General features: G+C 45.9%; 1 protein-coding gene across 1 annotated transcript in view; it reads left to right on the plus strand.

Moving 5' to 3' along the window:
• Positions 1-23059, plus strand: part of Atp8a2 (ATPase phospholipid transporting 8A2) — a 448432-nt gene that overhangs the window by 308243 nt on the left and 117130 nt on the right. The window contains 3 exon segments of the mRNA XM_038310231.1: positions 4510-4571; positions 4747-4803; positions 6728-6835. Of these exon segments, the coding sequence (XP_038166159.1) occupies positions 4510-4571; positions 4747-4803; positions 6728-6835 (227 nt within the window).

Below are 23059 nucleotides of genomic sequence, written 5' to 3' on the forward strand. Positions count from 1 at the left end.
TCCTATCGTGAATTGCAGACGCTGCTGCAGGTCCTCACGGCTCCTCCTCCAGCCAATCTTCCTATGGCAAAGACTAGGTGACTAGTCTCCATGACAAGTCAGCGACCCATTTTACCTCCCTGTTCAGCCTGAGGTCCTTCACACTCCCTGCTGCTCTCCCTCTAAATTGTGAGCAAATGCTGTCATTCTACTTCGAAATATTTGCCAGCTTCTGTCACTTCTCAGTACCTCTGACATGGCCTTTCTGGCCCATATTGTCAGTTGGACTTCAGCGAGGGTGGGGGTATGTATCTGCTGCCCAGGACAGTAGCCACTAGCCACCTACGGCTTCTGAGCCTCTGAAATGTGGCCAGTGTGACCAAGGAGCCAAGTCTCTGTAGCAGCTCCATCATTAGAGAATTGTATCGCTATATGTACACTGTACAGTTCACCCATTTCAAGGTATAATTCCATTACACAACCCAACCGCGTCGTCGTCATTAACGTTCAGATGTTTCATCACCCCCAAACGCTGTCACCCGGCCCTCAAGCCCTCAGCTCCTGGCAACTGCAGCATGTCTGTGCAGATCTGTCCACTCTGGACGTTTTATATAAACAGAAGCATGCAACATATGGCTTTTTGACCCTGGTTTCTTTCCCTTTTCAAGGTTCGTCCGTATCGTGGCATGTAACCTTACTTCATTCCTTGTTATTTCTCAATAATGCTCTATTGTATTGATGCGCCCCTCACTGAGTGATGGACAGTTATTTGTTCATTCACCGGTTGATGGACATCTGCATTATGAATAGGCTACTGTGGCTGAGGAATAATGATGCCCATTGTTTTAGGCTTCATGGGCAGTTGTGAATAATGCCGCTATGAACAGTCATGTATAAGCTTTTGTGTTCCGTTCTCATTTTCCTTTTTCTTGGGAATTACTGGGCCATGTAATAAATGTGCACAATCTTTTTTAGGAAGTGCCAATAGTTCCCCAAAATGTCTGCACAGCTTACTCAGCTTCCGGCCGTGTGTGAACGATTACAGGTCTCTGCACTTTTTGTTGACTCCCTTTTTGGTTTTGCGAGACAGAGTCTCTCTGTGTAACAGTCTGGGTTATCCTGGAATTCCCTCTGTAGACCAGGCTGGCCTCCAACTCACAGAGCCTGCCTCTGCTTCTCAAGTGCTGGGATTAAAGGTGTGCACCACCAACGCCTGTCTATGACCCTTTGATTGTCGTTTTTTGGTATAGCCGTCCTAGTGGGTACGAAGTGATTCTTCAAATGGCTTTGAGATTGTGTCCTTTATTCCCAATCATGTTGAGTTTCTCTGAATCCCTGTCAGCCATTTGTAGATCTTCTCTGCTAAATCTGTCTCTCCAGGTCCTTTGCCCATGCTCATATTGAGACGTTTCATGCTGTTGGGTTCTTTCCATGTCCTAGACACAAGCTTCTCATCGGACACATGATGTACAAGTGTTTCCTCCATTCTTCTTTCTCTCATGTTCTTGATGGTATTATCTGAAACACAAAAGTCTCCAGTTTTGCTTCTAATTGTCCTTGGCTTGTCACTACACTTGTGGCGTCTTTTCTTGAGATCAACCTTAAATCTGGGGCTAGGAAGATGTGCTTCTCTCATCTATTCTAAAGTTTATATTATTTTGGCCCTGTGTTGTTTTGTTAATTTCATATTGTAATAATAGGCATGGACATAAGTAAACTCTGAAATCTGAACCCTTCTCCATGTGGAAATAGAGACCCTAGTTACACTGAGCTTGCTGGTCTAACCTTTGCGAAATTGTTTCGTCACCTCAATCTTTTAGCTCTGTGCCCATTGAGCAACATCTCATTCTCCCTTCCTCCTCCTCCCAAGCCTCTGGGGTTTCTTTTTGAACCAATCTTTTTCAGTTAATTTAAAGGTAAGCAAGTGGACGGAGCCAGCAGCCGCCATGACAGATGTGCCGCTCTGCTGTTACCAGTATCGCCCGCCCGTAGTCGCCTGCACAGCTGGTCGCCTGCACAGCTGGCCGCCATCTCCTGCCAAACTGACATTGTACTTGTTATCATCCCTATTCTGTTCACCCGTGAGTCGCACTGTTCCTCTAAGAATATTGGAAACCACTTCACCTAAGGCTCAGCATCCCCCCAACCCCCATCGTCATCAGCCATGATTACCATAGAAGTGCAGATGCTTTGGTACAGCTCACCTCTGTTGGCCTCTGGCTGCTTCCTCTCTCCCTGAATCTCCAAACACACTGGTCTTCGTAATAGACTTTGAGCTCGTTGAGCACTGTTTTCATTAAGATTCTTAGCCATTCCTTTTCTTTTCCAGAACCTGTTTTTAATGATCATTGAATTAACTCCTCTCTGTCATTCTGATCTGTTCATGTGTTACCTCTCTCAGATAGTATAGCTTAAATTTCTTCATAGCTAACTGTATATCAGTTTGTTCATTTGTGTATGCTCTGTTTCCCCCTTTGTCATTCAAACTCCATGAAGGTGGGAGCCTCCTCTTCCCAGTTCCCACAGTGCCTTGTACAGGGTAGATTTGAGTACATAAATGACTGAACTTACTCCTTTCATGGCTATGATCTTTGTTAAATAAGCCACCCCTGTCTCATGTCATGTGACCCTCAGTGGAGCATGTCTTTGAAGTGCTGTATCCACTGTTAAGATAACCTCAGACCCAATTTCTAGAAATAGACACTCTCAGTTTAGAACGGCTGTTGGCAAAGACAGGATGAGCATCCCCAACTTGGGACCGGAAGCACTTCCTTGCTTGAGGATTTTGAACTGTGACATGATTAACATAGACTCCACTCATTGACTGTCTCTAACCCAACACCTAAAAGGCTTCTGTGGGATTTCAAAGCACTTAAGATTCTAGGTTTTCAAATAAGGGATACTCAGCCCACAGGTCAGTGTGTTGTCTTACTGAAATTAATTTAGCAGCTCTCTTTTCTAACTTTCTCTGTGCTTGCTTTAGATGAGGTTCTCCCCTTTCTTTATCACCTCTCCCCTCAGTTCCCAGAGCTTTCTGTTTATGGCCATGGTAGAATCTCTTTCTGAACTCCTAGTGCAATTTTTAACAACCCCAGCAACAGTCATAAAGTTCAGGACTGTAGTTAATGCAGCCCTGGTGCCTACCACTCTGCGCTTAAGCTTCCTCTGGCCACAGACTGACTTTTCAGAGCCAGGAGCAAAGCTGGACCCTAGAGCTGGACCCAGGGACCATCTCCCTACTAGAACTCACCTGGAACTCAATCCAATTAGCACACCCTTTTAGGAAAATAAATAGAATCTTCAACAGATTAGATAAGTAAGTCAGCCCAAATACGTGTGGGTAGCAGCAGCTGCACTGGAAATGTGAATACGGAAGTCCCTGAGACCTGGCTCATGTGTTGTCTTCACCCCATCCCCACCTCCCAATCTGAACCTGAGTGCCAAGGAGGGACAGAGATGGGAAGCCATTCCTGACTTGAAACTAGTTTAGCATGCTCGGGATCAGAGTCAGGTTTCCACAGAGCAGATGTCACCAAGCAGGGTCTCTCAGCCTTTGTAGCTACTCAGGACCTTGCTAGGGACTCCTGGGAAGAAAAAAGTGTGAAAATTAAAGTGGAGCTTTAAAGTCCTAGCTATGCTTGAAACACCCCTCACTGGATCACTTTGACTCCCAGAAGCTCATGTGGGTTCTCTCATGAGAGAACAAGAACAGCGAACATCTCCCCAGATAGAGTCAGTCACTTTGCACTAGCTTTGATGCTGTATGGCCCCGTGTCAGCAAAACTTAAAAGAGAAAGGTTTGAGGAGGTCCCCTGGCTGAGGCACTTGGTGTGCTCTTAGACCAGTCCTTGTTCTGCTTGTTTTCAAGTCAGACCAAAAGATAACTTTGTTGTAGGAGGCCGCTTGTTTGTTTCCCAGCCACCCAGACTCCCAAAATAATCACACAGAAACTGTGTTAATTAAATCACTGCTTGGCCCATTAGCTCTAGATTCTTATTGGCTAATTTTTACAACTTAATTCAACCCATCTCCATTAATCTGTGTATCGCCATGAGGCTGTGGTTTACCGGGTAAAGTTCAGGCATCTGCATCTGGCAGGGCTCCACGGCTTCTCACTGACTCCGCCTCCTTTCTCCCAGCATTCAGTTTAGTTCCCCCCCCCCCAGCTCTGTTCTATCCTATCAGGCCAAGCCAGTTTCTTTATTCATTAACCAATAAAAGTAACACATAGACAGAAGGATCTCCCACACTATAACTTGATTTTAGAAAACTATACATTCAATGAAAATCTACCATTAGTTTTGTTTGAAGGTCTGCCACTTTGTATTATTCATTTGAGGAAAACATAAGATGATAAAACAATACCATTGTAATGAGAAAGTACCTTTAGAGTCCCGAAAAAGTCTGTTTTGAAATGACCTCAGGCTTTGAGAGATGCTCCTACTGCTCCATTTTCTATGTTCTAGAGGGGAAAAACAACAGATTGTACTGTAACCTTCTCGATACTGATAGCACTTCTTTGTTTTCCAGATACTCCGCTGGCCAGCGGTCACGCCACAGACTATTTGTTTGTTGGAAATATTGTTTACACGGTAAGTTTAGCACTAAAGGACACACATGTGGGTTATTCCTCCCCAGTTATGCAAGGCTCTCCACAGTAAAGTGAGATACTCTATGTCTTTATGAGCTATCAGATTCCCTGAAGTTCAGACTTCCGATCAAGAAATACTTGCGTCACACCAAACTCCTCTCTTTTTTTCCCCACAGTACGTTGTGGTTACAGTTTGTCTGAAAGCTGGCTTGGAGACAACAGCCTGGACAAAAGTGAGTTGTCTTTGGAGTCGTTTCTTTCTCCATGGTAGATAGTTGTGTGCGATCACTTCCATTTAGTCCTTGGGAAACAATAAATCCTATACAGTTGTCTTCTTTCGAATTTTGCAAGTAAAACTTTTCGATCGTTAAGAAGGCAACTTGGAATTTGGAATCCGACTGCTCCTGGTGCTCTATTTGCTCGGCGCCTAGCAAGCTTACTATTATCTGCCTGAAATGAAAAACTCTCATTATAACTGAGGGGGTGGGGAGAGAGGAAGAGGGAAAGGAGTAAAGAGAGTGAGGGAGGAGAGAGAGAGAAAACATACAGACGGAGAAGTCAGAAAATGTAGTATTTGCACATAACTTTACTATGGCAGTCCTGTGCTGTCTTTCACTCTCTGACTTTGTGTGCATTCTCCAATAAGAGGGCGCATTGTACATAGACAGTTTTATCATCTCTTCTTCTCCTTGAACCTCATGTTCCGAGTCCTTAAAGCGCACTTCTGTGAAACTATTGCTCATGCGTAAAGAATACAATTTGCGTAGCTATCCAGGTTCATTCTATCAGCATCCCATTTATTATTATTTCCAAGATGGGGTAACGACCACACTTCCCAGTGTCTGTCTACCGAGGTGTAACTGTAGCTCACTTACCTCCTGCTCTGGTGATGAGCAAATGGGGTAGGACAGAAGGTCACCCGGGAGCCAGGGCATCTCTTAAAGGATGATTGGCAGATGGGAGGTGGGAATAGCAACTTAGCCAGGAGTGTTGCAGGAAGAGGCAGTGAGTGTTGCAATACAGAAGAAGTGCTTGTTCAAAAATAGAACCTAGAAGGCAGAGTTTGCGAGGGATTAGAGGGTAGGCTGTAGAGAGAGAAGCCAGGGATTGTATTAAGAGTTCAAAGGAGAGAGACCAACAACTTAATGGGGCATAAGCTTCCCAAGGTTTACCTCATCAGAGTGAAGAATAGAGTTTTAGTTTCTAGAGCCAAGGAAGAGAAGGGGGCAGGGACACACAGGGAGATCTAGTGGGTGCAGAGTGGTGCAGGGTGGGAGGACTTGCTTTAGTGTTCTGTAGGATATGGGGTAGCTATACTGAGTACCCACTTTCAGAACAACTGGAAGAAAGAATTTTGGATGTTCCCACATCCAGAAATTATGTTTTGTGGATGCGGATATGCCAGTTACCCTGGTCTGGTCATTGTTCACTATAAACATGCATTGGAGTGTCACACTGTACCTGTGAATGTGAACAACTGTATGTGGATTTTTAAAACTCTATCAAATATGCTATTTCAAGTTTTGAGAATAGGTATTAGCCATTCTGGGTTGTTTTTAAATAGACAGATGCTGTCTTTAGGTGATAAGAATATTCTGTCTGTTTGTCCAATTCACCTCTCTCTCACTAGATGGCTGCACCCTTGCTTCAAAAAGCAGACCCTTGGGCTAGAGAGATGGCTCAGTGGTTAAGAGCATTGTCTGCTCTTACAAAGGTCCTGAGTTCAATTCCCAGCAACCACATGGTGGCTCACAACCACCTGTAATGAGGTCTGGTGCCCTCTTCTGGCCTGCAGGCATACACGCAGACAGAATATTGTATACATAATAAATAAATATTTTTAAAAAAAGCAGACCCTTGAGATAAGCCCAGGGATGGGTGGGTCATGACTGGGGCATGGATTTTAGAAGAAGGTGAGGCTCAGAGCATCATCCTCTTCAGGGTAGTGTAAGCCACCATTAATTAGACGTCCTCATTACAAATCCTAAGACAAGGAACTTACTGAGAAAGGCAGAGTTCTCCAGTAACTAGTATATCCCCAGTTTCTCCCCACCAAGAAAGGGGCTTGGATGTGGGATAGGGGTTGGACAACTTATGGGCTGGAGTGGACCCCCAGGCCAGCAGAAAGCCCTGTCTAAGCATGTGTTTCCTCCACAGTTCAGTCACCTGGCCGTGTGGGGAAGCATGCTGATCTGGCTGGTGTTTTTTGGTGTCTACTCAACCATCTGGCCGACCATCCCTATCGCTCCTGACATGAAAGGGCAGGTCAGTACCATGAATCGTGTGCGTCTCTCCATTGTGCTTGTGCACATGTGAGTGAACCAGCTCTCTGTGTCTTGTGACAGTGAACTTCAGGAAAGCCTATTACCATCTGCTTGTGTCAGAACTTAACAGTAGATGAACCAATTCAACCACAGCTAGAAGAGGTGGTCTCGTCCACACAAGTGGTATGAGACATTTAAATACCGTGAAAAACGTCACCCTAAGTCCTCTGACTTACACGCCGTGCCCACATTTCCTTAGTTATGTGTTGGTTGTGTGCAACACTGTAATTTTGTGCAGAATGGGAGTAGTTTTGAGGCTGTCATGATCAAAGCTTGTGTTGATTACAGGTTCAGTCTAAGTATATGATTGCTTAATTGCTAACTGGTCACTTGTAAAATATCAACCTGAGAACTCTAGTAACCAGATACTTGATGTGCCAGAATCTCTCTCTCTGTGTTCATCTCTTCAAACCAGCCAGAGAAGCTGAGATTAGAGATCTTACATTTGTTTGAATTGTTTCTGATTTTACTTTCGATTGCCTATGCCCAATTGTCTAACATTGAGCCACTAACAATGACCAGTTAGGTCATTGAACTCTCTCACATCCGGTGTGGAGAGAAAGGATTTGGTATGGCCTATAGCACTAGCCTCCTCAGTTCCCAAGTGAGACTGTATGAGCCCACCCCCTAAATGCTGGACTACACATAGTCAGGATCATCTTAGATCCCCAAGGGAGAATGCTCCATGCCCTAGGCTTTCACAGCTCCTAGGAGCCTCACTAACTAGGCTCATCCTTCTTTGTAAAGTAAAGCACCATTGACTGACCACTTTAGGCCCATTCTCTAGGCTCTGGGTTTCCTTCCCAAATGGCCAGAAACCCGCTGTCCAGCTCTGCCTTGGCATTTCTCTGGATACAAACCAACATGTACAAACCTAGGTCTTAATTATCTGCGAGACTGTCATGTCACTAATACTAGACATCTCTTATAGGGCATATGCTCTTAGAGTGGACGTCCATGCTGGTTTAGCCTCCTGGGTGTGCAGTTGGGTGTTTACAATACCGGAAACAGAAGCAGGGCTAGGAAGAGATTAACTGAGCAGCAAAGCATGACAATCCCAACAACCGGCTCTGCATTGCTCTACAGAAATGAATACAAACCCCTGGGTCTAGAGACATGTCCAAGAGCTTTTGTTCATGAGATAGCCCGGAGCCATTATCAGTTGTCTTTTACCTGGTAAATAAGTCAGCCAATACCCCTAAGTGTGCGGACCTCCATGAATGCCGGCCCTGTCCTTCAGGAGGGGCCTTGCACGCCCCTCATTGGCATCTGTAAAGAAAGGACCCAAACAGTATGCACATGTCTAAAATAGCAGAGAGCCACTGCTGGCAGGATGGTGTCAGTGGGTACCCGGCTGGCAAACAAAACCCTTCCTTGGCAAAGGCTTCCTTTCCTTGACTGCTCTAGCAAGCCCCGCGCTGTGGATGTTGGCTTCGGTAACTCCAGTTCTAAAGTGGTGAATCAGGCCGCTTGCCAAGTGCAGTCTCATAAAGTGTCTGACTTTCAGATTACAGAGAGGGGCTGAGTTCATCATGGAGCCTCTAGGGTGCTCACAGCTCCCCAGGGCTGGGGCAAAGGTCGTGTGTGTCCTATGCTGCCTGACAATAGTACAGTCAACAAAAGACACCATACATTTATAGACAGTCCCATGGCATCATATGTCCTGGTGACATCATATCTTAGTCATCTTGGTATATATAAGTACTCTTGAAGGGAAATGAAGAGGTCACCTTAGAATTCATCTCCCAGATGTCCCCTTCCTTAAGTGACACTTGGCTCTCCTTGCAGACAATAAGCTGTTCTCATTAAGAAGGAGCCAAGAATTGCTCCAATTCCGTTAAACTGCATAGCACTTTGGTATGAACACTTGGTATTTTACTTAAACTGTGGCATGTTCTTCCTTCCTGTGGAGCGGTTTTGACAGGAAGCAAATGGGTCGTTTTGGAACAACACAGCTGGGTAAGACTGAGGCTTCTGCTCGGCATCAACTGAGAGGACCGACAGAGCTTTCATCAAAAAGACCTATTTAGCATCTCTAGTTTTCCTCTGGGATGAGATCCAAATGGGGAGGGCGTGAGAGTACCGTGTGTGGCTTTCAAGCCACGGCCCACGGCATCATCTCACCTGTGGCCTGATTCGGCAGTCTTGGTTCTCTGAGTAGTAGCAAGGACCTAGTGAACACCATGCAATGGTGCTGGGCAGACAAATGTCTAGAGCGTGCCCGGAACTAGTCTGACATCCCACATGAAGCCTCAGAAGGGCTCGCTCCAGTCCCCAGAGGAACTGTGTCATCAAAGGAGACAGTGGTTGAGTTTGGGTGTGGTCAGAGAAGGAAGAGCCCCAAGGGGCACTGTTGCAAGCATGCCCAAGCCACATCCACTCCCAAGATAAGGATCATTCTAGAAAAAAGGATGCTTTTTGGAAGTTATTATTTTAAGAATGCGTCTAGTGATTTTCATAAATTGGGCTCTGTAGTTGACTCCACATTGGGGTTTTAGCAGATGAACCTAATTCTTGGACACTCTGGGACTGAAATAGGATCTAATGGCAAATGGTGTTTCTCCCCAGAGCGAGGGACAGCAATAACAGCAAGCATTCTGTCTATTCATAACATCTTCAGCCATTGAAAAGATGCATTGTTTCTGCTAAGATTTCCCCCACCAATAAGATTAAACATTTCTTTGTCTAGTCCGTCCTGTTTGGAGTTTTTCTCACAGGGATGAAGGCCCTTGCGGGCAAAGGGAAGGAAGGGCTGTAGAATGAAAGGCATCTTTCCCATTGTCAGAGATTCACTTTCCCCACGGCACCTTATGGTGTGGTGAGGAAAAGCCCAGCTGCCACCCAGGAAGTCTCGGTGAGCATTTGTGAAATCAAAGAAGCTACCCACAGAGTCTTCTAAAGACACAGCGTTCCTTTAAGGGACACCATATCTCTTCATTTTTCTAGGAGCACACTTAGATCTAGAGAATTTGGCTTGCGTCTGTCTATCATGGTGAATGGCATGGCCCCGGGCTATGGAGAATTGATGAGGATGGTTTTCCCAGGAAAGCATAGCCATGCAATAGAAATTTCTCTATCACGGCATAAATACACTGAAGTAGAACACAGCTAAGTTTCTTAGTTTACCTCCACCCCCAAGGGTCTCTGCTGGTGTGGGGCTTCCAGAGAAACTGGATCAAAAGCGAGGACAGTAATGTGCCGGAATTTTCTCTAGGCTTAGTTCCCAGGACTTCTGACTTCAGGGCTGTGTGAAGGGAGGCCCCACATTTCACCTTTGTTCCCAAGTCAGGAGATGGAGCCCCTGCCCCAGTCATATGCCACCGCCCCCTTGGCATATCTCTTGACCTACAGTGACATCCTACTCAGCCAAGTCAGAAGAAGGTCACCCAACCTAGTCACTCTGGATAAATAGCCCGTGGCCATGAGCCTAGCCTAGAATGACTGAGCCATTTCTCCAGCCGTGGAAATAGCCTATGGGAAGTCCAGAGCATGCTTTCTCCTTTCCTGGAAGGGCAAATGAGTCTGAATCTTTCTGCACAGAAATATTCTGCGCAATGTAAAACCCCGATTCTTTTAGCCAACGAATCTTAAAGATTCTAAGTGAGTTTTTCTCAGCAAGGGCTTTTCAAGTTTTTCTCGGCAACACCCAGGTTGTCTGTTAAAATGACAGTCCCTCAAGATAATGTGTGCATGTAATTATACATACACAGAGACGGGGAGGGAGGCGAGAGAGAGAGCTGGGTGTGGAGGCCCGGTTTGGAAGTCATTGCTCTGAAATATCCCGCTGTAACATTGTAACTCCTATAAGAGATGGTGGTCCACTGAACATACCCATACTTGACCAAGTTCTCCTGGGCAGGAGTTGTGTGAGCTACCCCAGGTAGTCCCAAGTGCCTCAGGGCAGCTCGGCTTTCTAAATAGGGAATTGTACCAGAGACATTACGTGACTTGCCATGGAAAAATACTCCTCATCAACTTTTTTCCCTTTAAAGTTCATTTCATTGCTAATAAAAAGAGGGTGAAAGCCCTCACACTTCAAAGCGTACAAACTGTTAACTCTGGCTTCAGTGCCAAACACCAGGCACCAGCCAGTCAGTTACTGGCATGGAGTGGACTTTTCTTTCTTTCTTTCTTTCTTTCTTTCTTTCTTTCTTTCTTTTCTTTTCTTTTCTTTTCTTCCCTCCTCCTCCTCCTCCTCCTCCTTCTTCTTCATCTTCCTCCTCCTCCTCTTTGTCCTCCTCTTCCTCTTCTTCATCTTCCTCTTCCTCCTCTTCCTCTTCCCCCTCCTCCTCTTCCTCTTCTCCCTCCTTCTCCTCTTTCTCTTCTTCCTCATCTTCATCCTCCTCCTCCTCCTCCTTCTTTCTCATCCTAAATGTTGGGAGTGGATTTATTTGTGAGCTTACCAAGCACACTTGGGGATACAGTGTACACCCCACTGGGCTAAGTGCCAACAAAGGGAGACATGGTGGAAGCATGTCATTTTGCTGTCACTAAGTCAAAGTGATCGGTGGTTCTTCTTCCCCAAGACGTTTTTTCCCTATATGGCATTGTTCATTTGACTTTAGGTCTGGGAATGCCCACATGAAATGTGAAAACACTGAGTTGGTTTGTAAGTTGCATGTGCTCCAATAGGCAGGCTGAGAAGGCATGCAGGCCGCCTTGCTCAGCTGCAGTCCTTCCTTGGTGTCTCCCAAGGACCAGGGTTGCCAGGTGGGCATTGTCCAGGCACCAGGCGAGGCATTGTCTTCAGGTGGATGTCTGCGGTCTGGTATGGGGGTCCTCTGCCCTCCTTCACCTTTCCCAAGGCATTTTCACACATTTTGTGACAAGTTGACAGGTTGAGGGGCACAGCCCCTCAAGAGTTGTTTCTTCCCCTCACTGATAGTAAGTGGTTCAGAAGTTTGGGGGAGGCATTAGCTCACTTAAGAAATCCAGCAAGAGCCACCCACCTTCTCAATAGTGTGGATGCAATTGTGAGCCTAATGCAGCTGGAATTCTGAATGTTCCTCAAACGCTAGCATATACCCAGTTTCCTAGCCTCTGGCACTAGTGGCAGATCTTAGGTCCCTGCAAGTGTGTCCTTGGAGGGACAATGGGAGTCCAGCCCTTCAACTTTCTTTTACTTCCTCTGGGGAAGGACGGAGCTTGTTCTGTCATGTGCTCTCTTCATGATATGCTGCATTGCTACAAGCTTAAAGCAACATGGCCTACCCCATAGATCAAAACAGTGACTCAAATAACATTCACAAGTTAATCATTCAGGAATTTGTTATAGTAATGGAAATCTGGCTACTGCAGACCAGAGGTAACAGAACTCAACCCGCCCCCAGAATCCTAACACTTGTGAAAGACAGACTGTGAAGACAAAAACAAAAGTCTCAAAGGCAGCTGTGGAGGAAGGAGGAACCGAATGGACGGCAGCTGCCACTGATCCACCCTGGTCAGTCTCTCCTGGGAGCTGCTCCGTGTGTGCTGTGTGGCCTTTGTGTGTAGACCCTGGGAAGGAAAAATTTATTCAAGCTTGAGGGGAGGTTGGGCTGCTCCTTCTATCATGAGCATGAGGTCAACCACAAAAATAAGTACATTTGTACTTGTTCTTCTCATTGGTTAAGAAACAGGGGGGATCTATATATTTAAGTTGAAGACCCTGTGAAGTGGCTTCCAATTCTTGCTAGTGGCAGTCATGGGAGCTCACCACTGCATCCTACCTGCTTCTCAGCAGAACTTCAGAACTAACTGCCTCGCTGTGATAAAAAGAGCCGGGTCCAACCTCTTCCCTCTCAGTATGGATTCTGTCTGTGACTGTGCGACCTGCACTAAATTAATCTGAAACCTGAAACATTTAGACAGTTGACTTCACTGTCTGTAGTATCCCTGCTCGTGTTACTTCTGATCTTCCAGTTTTGCCAGGTGTGCAGAGTCAAAGGTATGTAGAAAGAGAGCATGTACCTGGGGACTAATGGAGAAACCAGAGAGAATGTGAATGTAAATAACAGTGAGTACTGTCCAGTCCACACTGTTACTGATTGTCAGACAAAAATACAGTTACTCTGTTCTTGTGTGTTGATTCCAGAACCCTTCATACTACCTCTCTGCCTCCCTGCATAGGATTGACCAGGGAGTGCCACCATGTCCTTTTGTCTCCCTGCCTCTTTGCAGTAGAGTGACCAGAGAGTGCCACCATGTCCCTTTGTCTCTCTGCCTCCCTGCACTGGGATGACCAGGGAGTGCCACCATGCTCAACATCTCTTCTTACCTGGGTAAGAAGATGCAGGTCCTTTTGTCTATGCAGCAAGCACTTTACGAAATGAGCCATCTCCCCAGCCCCTGCCCACAATTTTCTAAAAAGGTTTTCAGCTTAGGGTTGAATGCACAGATAGACAGTGTGCCCGTGTAGAGGGCTGACTCTATACATTTCACATAGATACACTGTACATGTGCAGTTACATATGTAATGAATGAAACAGTTCGTTCATGAATCTGCCATTGTCTGCTGAGACTGAGGTTTAGACGGAGAAAGCTCTGTGGCAGGACGGGGTAAGCATGGGGATTCTCGTGAGTCTCTTAGACGCCAGGGTCTGAGCCACCTCCCTCTGGCACTGCAGGCAGCAGCAAGGACGATAACAAACCAGCTATCTGCTGAATGCCAATCAACCCTCCTTAAAATGTTACATTTTCTCTGAAGAGGCCTGCCCTGCAAGGAGATGGAGTCTTAAACACAGGGGTGTGAGGTTTCAGGCAACAGGAGTTTTTTTGGAAACGTAATGGAAAGCCCCAACTTTGGGAGACCAGCTCTCCCCTCCCCCAGTGCACGTTTCTCTCCCCTTGGGGAGTTTATTTCATTTTGCCCTCTCTTTCAAAGGTGCTGCGTGTCAGAAGCCAGGTGGCCTTGATTGTTAGTTATTTTTCTCTTCAGTGAGACGCTTTGTGGTGCTCCTACCATTTGTCATTCATTCGTGTTCATTTTTTTTAAAAAAATCTGTCAGCAAATTAAAGTACACGTTACACGCTGATTTTGTTTGTTTGTAATATTCAAGCCTGGTGGTCACGGAGTCTGATTCATGTGGTTTTGAGCTTTTCCTTTCACACAACATGTGGAATTGGGTTTTTGCAAGTTTTGTTCGCGTTGCACAAAGAGGCCTACTTCTCCGACGTCTTCAGAGGGTGGTGGCCCTATCTGCTGGCAGGTGACCAACGCAGCAGCTGCCCTTCCCAGCAATGGTGGGAATCTTCAGTTGCCCTGTTCAAAGGCAATAGGGGTTATTGAGAAAGCCAAGACCTATACAAGAAAGTAAGACCAAGATAAGTTAGATAAGAAGAGGGGCTTGAAATGGAGGTACAACATACTATTAACCATGGCCAGGATGTGACTGATTTATATAAATGGTAGTAGAAAGCTTCTGTGTGAACGCCAGTGCCAAGCTAGTGATGGACAATTCAGCAAACAGGATCAAAATAGGTGTGATTTCCAGGTGCCAGTGGCTGTTGTAAGTAGTTAGTGTTCCTTTGGCTAAACATAACAAAAGAGAGTTATCAGTTGTTTGGGATTAGACAGTCTGGTATTAGTGTGTACGTGTGTGTGTGTGTGTGTGTGTGTTCATGTTAATGGTCGAGTCCTGATTTTGATGAGGGGCAGGAGAACTGAAAAAGGCCTGTTACATTTCCCAGGGTGCTCTGAGGGCTATTCCCACCCACGTGACCCAGAAGCAGCTCTCAAGGTACCGCTGCTTCTCATCATCATCTCTGCCCTGAGTCTGTCTCCCTTCCTTGTGCTCCCAGCCCCCAATCCCCTCTCTTTCAAGAAGTACTCTTCTGGGGCTGAAAAGGGGTGAAGAAAATGTACTGCTCTTACAGAGGCCAAAGTTCGTTTCCCAGCATGCACTTCAGGTGGCTTACCACCATGTCAGGCAGTTTAAAGCTGCCTATAACGCCAGTTGAAAGAGATCTGACACCCTTCTCTGGCTTCCACGGGTACATACACTCATATACACATAATACCCCACCAACACTACCATGTGTCACCAATGGTACATGTGTGTGCACTTGTGTATACATACAAACACACACACACACACACACACACACACACACACACACACATATATATATATATATATATATATATATATAAAGAAGGACACTCTGGTACCTCTGCTCTGATCCTAGACTCTGGATCTTCAGCCTGGGATTGACCCCCAAGGTTGTACCATTTCATAAACTGCAGCTCTCGGTGAGGAACGGCCACTGAGCTCATGCCAGGCTGCCTGGGGATACGTCAGGGATCCTTATAAAAACCAATGCTGGAAATAAAGTTATGGGCTGCCAAGTTTGCTGTATGAGCCTGGAGTTACCAGGGGCTGTCTCGGAATAAGAGAAGTTACTTGTCTGCTGTTGGCTCAGCAAGGAGCACAGCTGAACTGAGGGCTGATGGCAAGGCGTGCATCCCTTAAGCGGCCTCTCCTTGGAGCCGTAGCCATCTCTGGACTTTCAGATAACCGTAAGACCCTGTATTCTCACTTATTCCAAAGATGGTTTAAGTTCGGTTGCTGATACTTCGGTAAAAATGTCTGACTAATGGAAAAGTTGATCTGTCAAGTTACAGACATGGAAGGCAAAGTTGTCTGGGTCAAATTAAGGTAGAGAGGACTCTTACTCCTTCTGGAAAATCTCCAGTCATTATCATATGGTAGAAAAACAGCTGGTTAGCTTGAATCTATCACATGAAATACAAAGTGACCTCCTCTTTTTGAATGTCCTTCTTCCAACTATTTTAGAAGCTAATTATTTGAAATTGTAACAACGATAACAACAAAAAAGGATCTTTCTCCTCTCCTGGCAGCCAACAATTCAATAATGGCTTAGCGTCCAGGGCCCTTGAGACTGGCTCCAGTGAACTCTTCCATCCGTTAGCAAACCAAAGACCAGCACATGGGAAGGGATGGCCACATGACTGGATTAGTATTCCTCTGTAGAGAAGTATATTCAAGAAGCTGATGACAAACCCATGCAATTCTCCTACCTGAGGAATGGCTAAAGGTTTCTGACTATAATTTTTTTCTAGCTACTGTGTGAGAATATATGGAATGTTACTGATATTTGTATTTGTAAAGAGTTAGTTAATAAGCATATTCACTATTTCATGGAATGTATTTGTTTGGAATGTGGTAGTGGGGGGAAAAAAGGTAAAAATGAGAACAAGATAAATTCTGAAGTACCTAATTCCAGGAGCCTTTAATCTAGTCTGCATTCAGTGTATTTCTGTTGGGCTTACCCCAGACCACACCAGGAGAAGTCACCAACACATTGCTGGACAACATTTACAAAATGATGTTCAAGGGCCTGGAATATCTGGAGTAATAAATTTAAGTAGCTGTGGAAGTGTGGAAGAGGCTCGGACAGAAAAAAAAAATGTCAGGCAAAGGCTTTGGTAGCATCTGGCCTCCAATAAATCATGGAGGTGATTTCATGGGTGAAGTGAGCTTCCTGGGGAATGGCTCCTAGGAGGATAGGGGACCAGGGAACTCCAGGTCACTGGCTGCTCAGCGCAGCTTGAAAGTAGTGAGTAGACTTGGCATCCCTGCTGAAGGGGATACAGGATTCTTAGTGCCGACTTCACTGATGTGGCAAGGAAAGAAACTGCCTCATATGTGGAAGTTTGTCCCCAACACTGCGTCACAACGAAAGGGGGGGGAAAGCAGTGCGCACTGCAGTCAGGAAGATTCAGGGGTGGGGAAAGCGCAGAGGTGGGGGACCAGCACCGAGTGTGATGGAGAAGGCCAGGTGCAGGGAAAGACCTGCAGGGAGAGGCTGAGGCTCAACCACCAGCCTGCTGGGAAACTTCGCCAGGTCTGGTAAGGAAAGAAAGAGTGACCGTGGAAAATGCCCTGTAACTGAGTAAGTCTGGGTTTTGCTCTTTCATGATAAATGTGGGAAGAGTAATTCTAGAAACACGAGAGAGCACGAACATTCTTGGGAGCTGTCTGTCTGACTGCTAGGTTGTTTAGAAGGGTCCCTTCGAAAGTCCTGTCCTGTTTGGTTTGTTTTTGTTTGTCTATTGTTTGTTTGTTTAAGGACTATCTACTGTTCAAAGAGAATCAGACATTACATTAGGGTGTTTTAAGACTTCCATGTCACATAAACTTGATGATAATAAATAACATTTTGAAACTCTGGCATTTTGATTCTAAAACATAATATTGATTGCCAAATAGATGTTCATTTGGGGTTTGTTTGTTTTCACAGTGTTAATGATAGAAGCCAGGGTCCTCACAAGCTACACAGGTACTCTACCCAACCCTTGACTTTGTGAAGAAAGGACCTTGTGGTGTGGCTCAGGCTGGCCCCCGGGTCACAATCCTCTTACATCAACCTCCCACGCACTGAGATTATTAGTGTGTGCCACCGTGACTGGCAAACGTGGGATTACCAGTGTGTGCCACCGTGACTGGCAAACGTGGGATTACCAGTGTGTGCCACCGTGACTGGCAAACATGGGATTACAGTGTGTGCCACTGTGACCAGCAGCAGCTTTGTTTTTAGTACAGAACAAAAAGGAAGCAACTGTAGTTAGCAGGGGTTTTCTCTGAAGGACTTATCATTGTTTAAAGACTTACCCTATTCCATGTTTGGTAAATTTATTAGAGTAGTATTCTCATTCCCAGCATTAAAGTGGTTTAACTTTATGTAGTTCTGGCTTGGATCATCTTGGTAAGAATACCATTTACCAGATGCCATTTTAGACCACTTTCTCAATTTTTTTTAAGAAAAGTAATTATTCTTTATTCCCCTGTGTCCCTTATGTAACTCCCTCAATTAGAAGTGCTGTTCTTAAGAGGTATACTTGGGGCCCTATGTTCAGCAGAACCTACCTTTTTAGTCTTTAAAATCCTGATACAGTGTAGGTCTGTGGAAATGGCTCAGTTGGTGACAGTTCTTGCTGTACAAGCATGAGACCCTGATTCCAGTCCTCAGAACACACAGAAGAGAAAAGCCCTAGACAACAATAATTGGCTTTATTCCCAGCAGTGGGAACACAGCAACTGGAGGCTCCCTGGAGCTCACTGGCCAGCCAGCCAAGCTGAACCAGTGAACACCAGGTTTGGTGAGATGCCATGTCTCCAAAGAGGAGGTGGAGAACAATTGAGAAGACACCTAGCCTTGACCCTTGAACTTTGCATGCATATGTACCTATATATATAAAGCACACATAATGCACACATACACATGTCACACACACAGCACACCCATACACACCTCACACACACACCACATAGACACACATCACATAGACACATATTCCACACACATATACCTCACACACACACACCACACACAAACACGCACACCACACACATCTCACACCTCACACATATACCACACACACATACACCATACACACATATACCACACACACATACACCATACACACATACACCACACACACATATACCATATACACATATACCATACACATATACGCAGGCTTACACACATGCACACACACCACACACACACACACCACACACATACACAATGCCACACACACACATACCACACACACACACACACACACACATATCCACCTTCTACATACACTCACACACATACACCATATACACACCTCACACAACACCTCTTACACACACACACACATACACCACACACACGTACTCTATCTACACCACACACACCACACATACTCACCACTGAGGGAGTTAAATGAGCTTCCAAAACTTGGAAACTCTGTGTCTTAAACTTGTAGGAGACAGGTAGTCTGAGAAGCAAGCGTGGTTTGTGAGTTCTCCATGTCTCTCTCAGCTTTCCAGCACTGTTGACCTGCATCCCTGCTGCTGGATTTTCCACTTTTAAAGAGAGTCCTCGCTGGTGCTAGTCAGGCCGCTACCTCTGCCCCTCCCGGTCTCCGCAGCTCTTTACAGCGTGCATCTTTTGAAACCCGCATGGCGGATTAAGTTTCAGTTTTAGGTCAGAATTTTGCTCTGCTCCGGCTTTGCCAAGAGAGCCCTCTCGAGCCGTTCGTACCAAGAAATCCTCATCACATGAACTTGGGAGCCTTTTTCTAAGCCCCTGAGCCTCCAGGCTGCTGGAGGAAAGTAGTTCTGCTCATTAAGGACTCATTAAGGACGTTACTTACGATACTCCAATTGCTGACAAAGGGGAAACCGGTCCTTTTCTAATGACTTCCTAACAGAGCCTCTATTGTGTGCAGAGACCTGAAGTGTGAAGGCCACTCTGAGAGGGTTGCCTGAGAAAATAACCAACTTGCTAAGTAGGTTGTAGTTGAAAAGCTAACAGTTTAGCCATTCACTTTCGCTGGTCAGCAAAACGGGTCCCTGCTGTCCCTTAAAAAGGACTGTACAGATGGCCCCCATGGAGACAGAGAGGACAGGGGTGATCTGGGGGAGGAGATGAGCCACAGGAACCCTCCCCCGACACCACTCCTGATCGACTTACCATGTGCTGTGGAGCTTCCACAGAAAGCAGCGACTAGTGTGACTAAGGACTAGTGACTAAGGACTAGTGACTAAGGGTGGGGTCACAGCCACACTGTGAACTGAAATAATTCTGGCTAATTCCATGTCACCCATGCATGCAAATGGCTTCTTGGTCCCTCAGACTCCGAACACTCCTCCGTCATCTCCTCACGCTACCCTCTGCTTGGCGCCATCCTCTCCCCCTTTATGCCCCAAATCCTTTGGTACCCTTCCCCTTACCACTCTCATCAGAGCGGCAGTGCCCCTCTGGTTAGAGCATCCATGGTAACACAGTTTCCACCGCACCCACAAAGGAGGAGGAGGGTTTGTGTCTGACCCCAAGGATGGTGATTACAGTTACAAGGTCACAGAGCCTGGGATTGGGATACTGTATCCCATGTGGCTTCTCTCCACAGAAACATATCTGAAAGCTGAAACACATGTCAGCATTTCTCTTAGGAGAAAATCTTCATCATGGTGGTATCAAGTAGGGGTTACTAAAGGAGAGCCGGGTGCTCAGCTGACCTGATTTGGGGCTTCCCCTAAACACACTGAATTCCATTAGCTACCATGGTCAGAATCCTTGAATGTAGTGAACGCCAACAAACCCCACCAAAATGGCTTTAGCTAAGAAACAGGAAAGGCAATCCTAGGATAAACTGCGGCCCCAATAATATATGAAAAGGCTGCATGGAGAACCAGGTTCTCCACTGGGGGGGGGGGGGGCGGCAGCTGTGGCAGCACACAGCTGGAATCCCAGAGCTCAGGAAACTGAGGCAAGCGGATTAGAAATTTCAGGCCAACCAAGGCTACATAGTGAAACCCTGTGCCAAAAAGATAAGGAAGAGGTAGCTTCCAGAGGAGAACCTGAGGCCCATGGGGCCTGGCCTGGGATGCCTGTGGGGCTAGGACCAGATCCTCCAAAAGTCAAATTTAACTACGTGTATAACAGTTCATAACTTGCCAGTATCTAAAGCAATTTGAAAAAAAAATAATTTGTATTTTCGCTCCAAGAAAATCCAGCAGCTAATTCACAGGTACCCTTGCATTTCCTAAACTGTCCAAATATCCCACCATATTTTTAAAATGCACTCTTTTCTCTCAAGATGCTATCAGGTCAGGAACCACCAGAATGGGAGAGGGAGGGGAAAGCGTGTATTCAATATTTTTTCATCGTATTGATGGAAGTCGTGACACTTTCCGTCAGAGCACGTAAGTTACTAGCACAGAGGGAACCTGCCCCTGATCCATCATCCTTGTAGGGAGGCCTTTCTGGACAGTGGAAGATTTGAGGTGAATTTGGGTTTGGCCACATGGTTTAGGTTCCTTCTAGAGCATATTTAGGTCAGCTTATGTCAGTCTGCTGTGAGAATCTGCAGTAAGGTGATGGTGCCCGCGCAGTGCCCTTTCTGTTTCTTGGAGCTTCCCTTAAGGAGAAAGCGATCTCCTTTCTTTCCCTTCCCCAAACTGTTCAGCAGAACTTAACCTTTCCAACAGACATGGCCAACTTTCCCAGCAAAGGAATCTGGACCTTGATGAAAAATGTTTTATGGTAAATTCAATCTTTCCTAAAAAAAATCCCCCAAATCTACTTTTCTGGGTGGAATTCAACATGAAAGCCGTTTCTATCAAAGCAGCCAGCGGCTGAAGCTGTGTGGACCTAGGAAAAGAGTCTTGGGTCCAAGGTTAGGGTTTTATTGGGAGAGGCACTATGCATGTTTGCATTCTGGAAGAACAAAGTCCAACACATTGATGTAAGGTTCACTTTTAATTCAATTTTTTTGGGTATTTTAGAGGGAAATTTTCCCCCTCCCCCTTTTTAATACTTTTCTACACTTGGTAGAATGTGGAAGGAAGGGTCTCTGCCAGAAACAAGTAGCAGAGGTATACAATGTGTCAATACACGGGACAGCCGCTGGCTTCATCAGGCAGGCTTCAGACAGAGTTACTTGCGCTTGGATTCTGGCATAGCACACAGGAAATTCCTCGTTGGTGTGCCCAGGGCAATAAACAGACCTCCTGCATCTAACCACATCCACGCCGAAGTTTCTCATGTGGGGTTACTTTAGCTCTCTGTGTTAAAATTAAGGGTTCCAGCATTCCTGTCCCATGCTTCCTTTAGCTCCTCAGCTTTGGAATTTGGGATTAGGAGTCAGTGGGCCTTGTGGTTTGACTTTTTCTCTGTTCATTGGCAGTCAATAAAGGTAGATGAGGCTAAACACATCACCTATAGAGAGGGGAAAAGATGTTGTTGGTGTTTGGTCTTTTAGACCTCAAGTTCCCCATCCGGGTATTCACCCACCCACTTCAGATTGGAAATATTTGGAGAAAAAAAAATCTCTAGAGAACACCCAACTGTTTTTCTTTGCCATTCCATCTTAAACAATATAGCCCAACATTGACTTATGTAGCTTTGCTTCCCATTGGGAACTTGAGTCACCTACACTGACCTAAATGAACCAAAGGATGTGTGTATGTTCTATAGAAACCATGCCCTACTTTCCCACAGCCCAGTCAGCCTGAGCCCACTTCAAGAAGGCCACCAAGGAAGGTGTGGGGCACAGAGGAGGAGGGTGGAGGAGCAGAGAGAGAGAGATCTGGGAAGGACACCGCATGGGCTGAGTCAAATTATACTCATTAATTCAATTTGTGTCAGGAATGTGTGTAAATAAACACACAGCTGCAGGGCTGTGTGTCCTGCAGGGTGCAGGCAGGATGCAGGGCCAGAGGGCCAAGGAGCCTGACTGGGGCCTCTGCGGATGATGCTGCCACCATGGGATAATGACTAATGACGGCAGGGATGGTATCATTATCGCATTAAGGGGCTTTAAATGCAGAAATCACTGAGCCAAATGGAATCAGAGAGGCTGCCCCAGTGCAGATAAAATCTTCATTATTTGAAGAGATTAAGCTTCCATGACCGCTCTTTCCTGGGCGGGAGAGGGTGGGGGTGGGAGGGGAAAGATAACTACAGATTTCCTGGGTTAATGGACACAGGACGGTGTCTTGTCGTCCTCAACCTGGAACGGTTTCCAGACAACCTGTTCACAGCCACACTCCCAGACAGAACAATTCAGAAGAAACGAGGCTGAGAGCATTGAATTCTGCCGGTGAAGGACAAGCCCAAAACATATGTGTAAAACATATGTGGGTTTGATTTGGGACACTTCACATTCATGGACTGTTTTTTTGGGGGGTGGGAGGGCTGATTTATTAAACCCCATGTGGAATCCTGAGGAAAAGACATGCTTGACCCTAAGAATATGGTTCTTACTATCCTGACACTCTCAAAGGTTCAGCAAGCACTGTTTACTCTAAAGAGTTGCCTGTTTCCCAACTTAATTAGCCATAGAGCCTTTGTCCCTGCATACTTTGATGGAGTGGCAAATGAAGGGAGGCAGCTGCATCTTTAAAACTGTCTGGAATTCCTTTGTGCCTGGGAGGGAGTCTGATGATGATGATGATGATGATGATGATGATGATGATGATGATGGCAGTGATGGTGGCTAAGCCAGAGGCTGCACAATTTACTTGTATGTTTTATATATTTAATCTGCACCATAGTTGCTACTCATACAAGAAGTGGAGGTCTTGTGGAAGTTAAGGCACATGGTCACGGTCACGAAACCTGGAGGGCAGTTGGGATTTACCTTCTGGCAGGTCTCGGGATCCTA

The sequence above is a fragment of the Arvicola amphibius genome, chromosome 13, assembly GCF_903992535.2.
Source record: "Arvicola amphibius chromosome 13, mArvAmp1.2, whole genome shotgun sequence".
Classification (NCBI taxonomy): Eukaryota; Metazoa; Chordata; class Mammalia; order Rodentia; family Cricetidae; genus Arvicola; species Arvicola amphibius.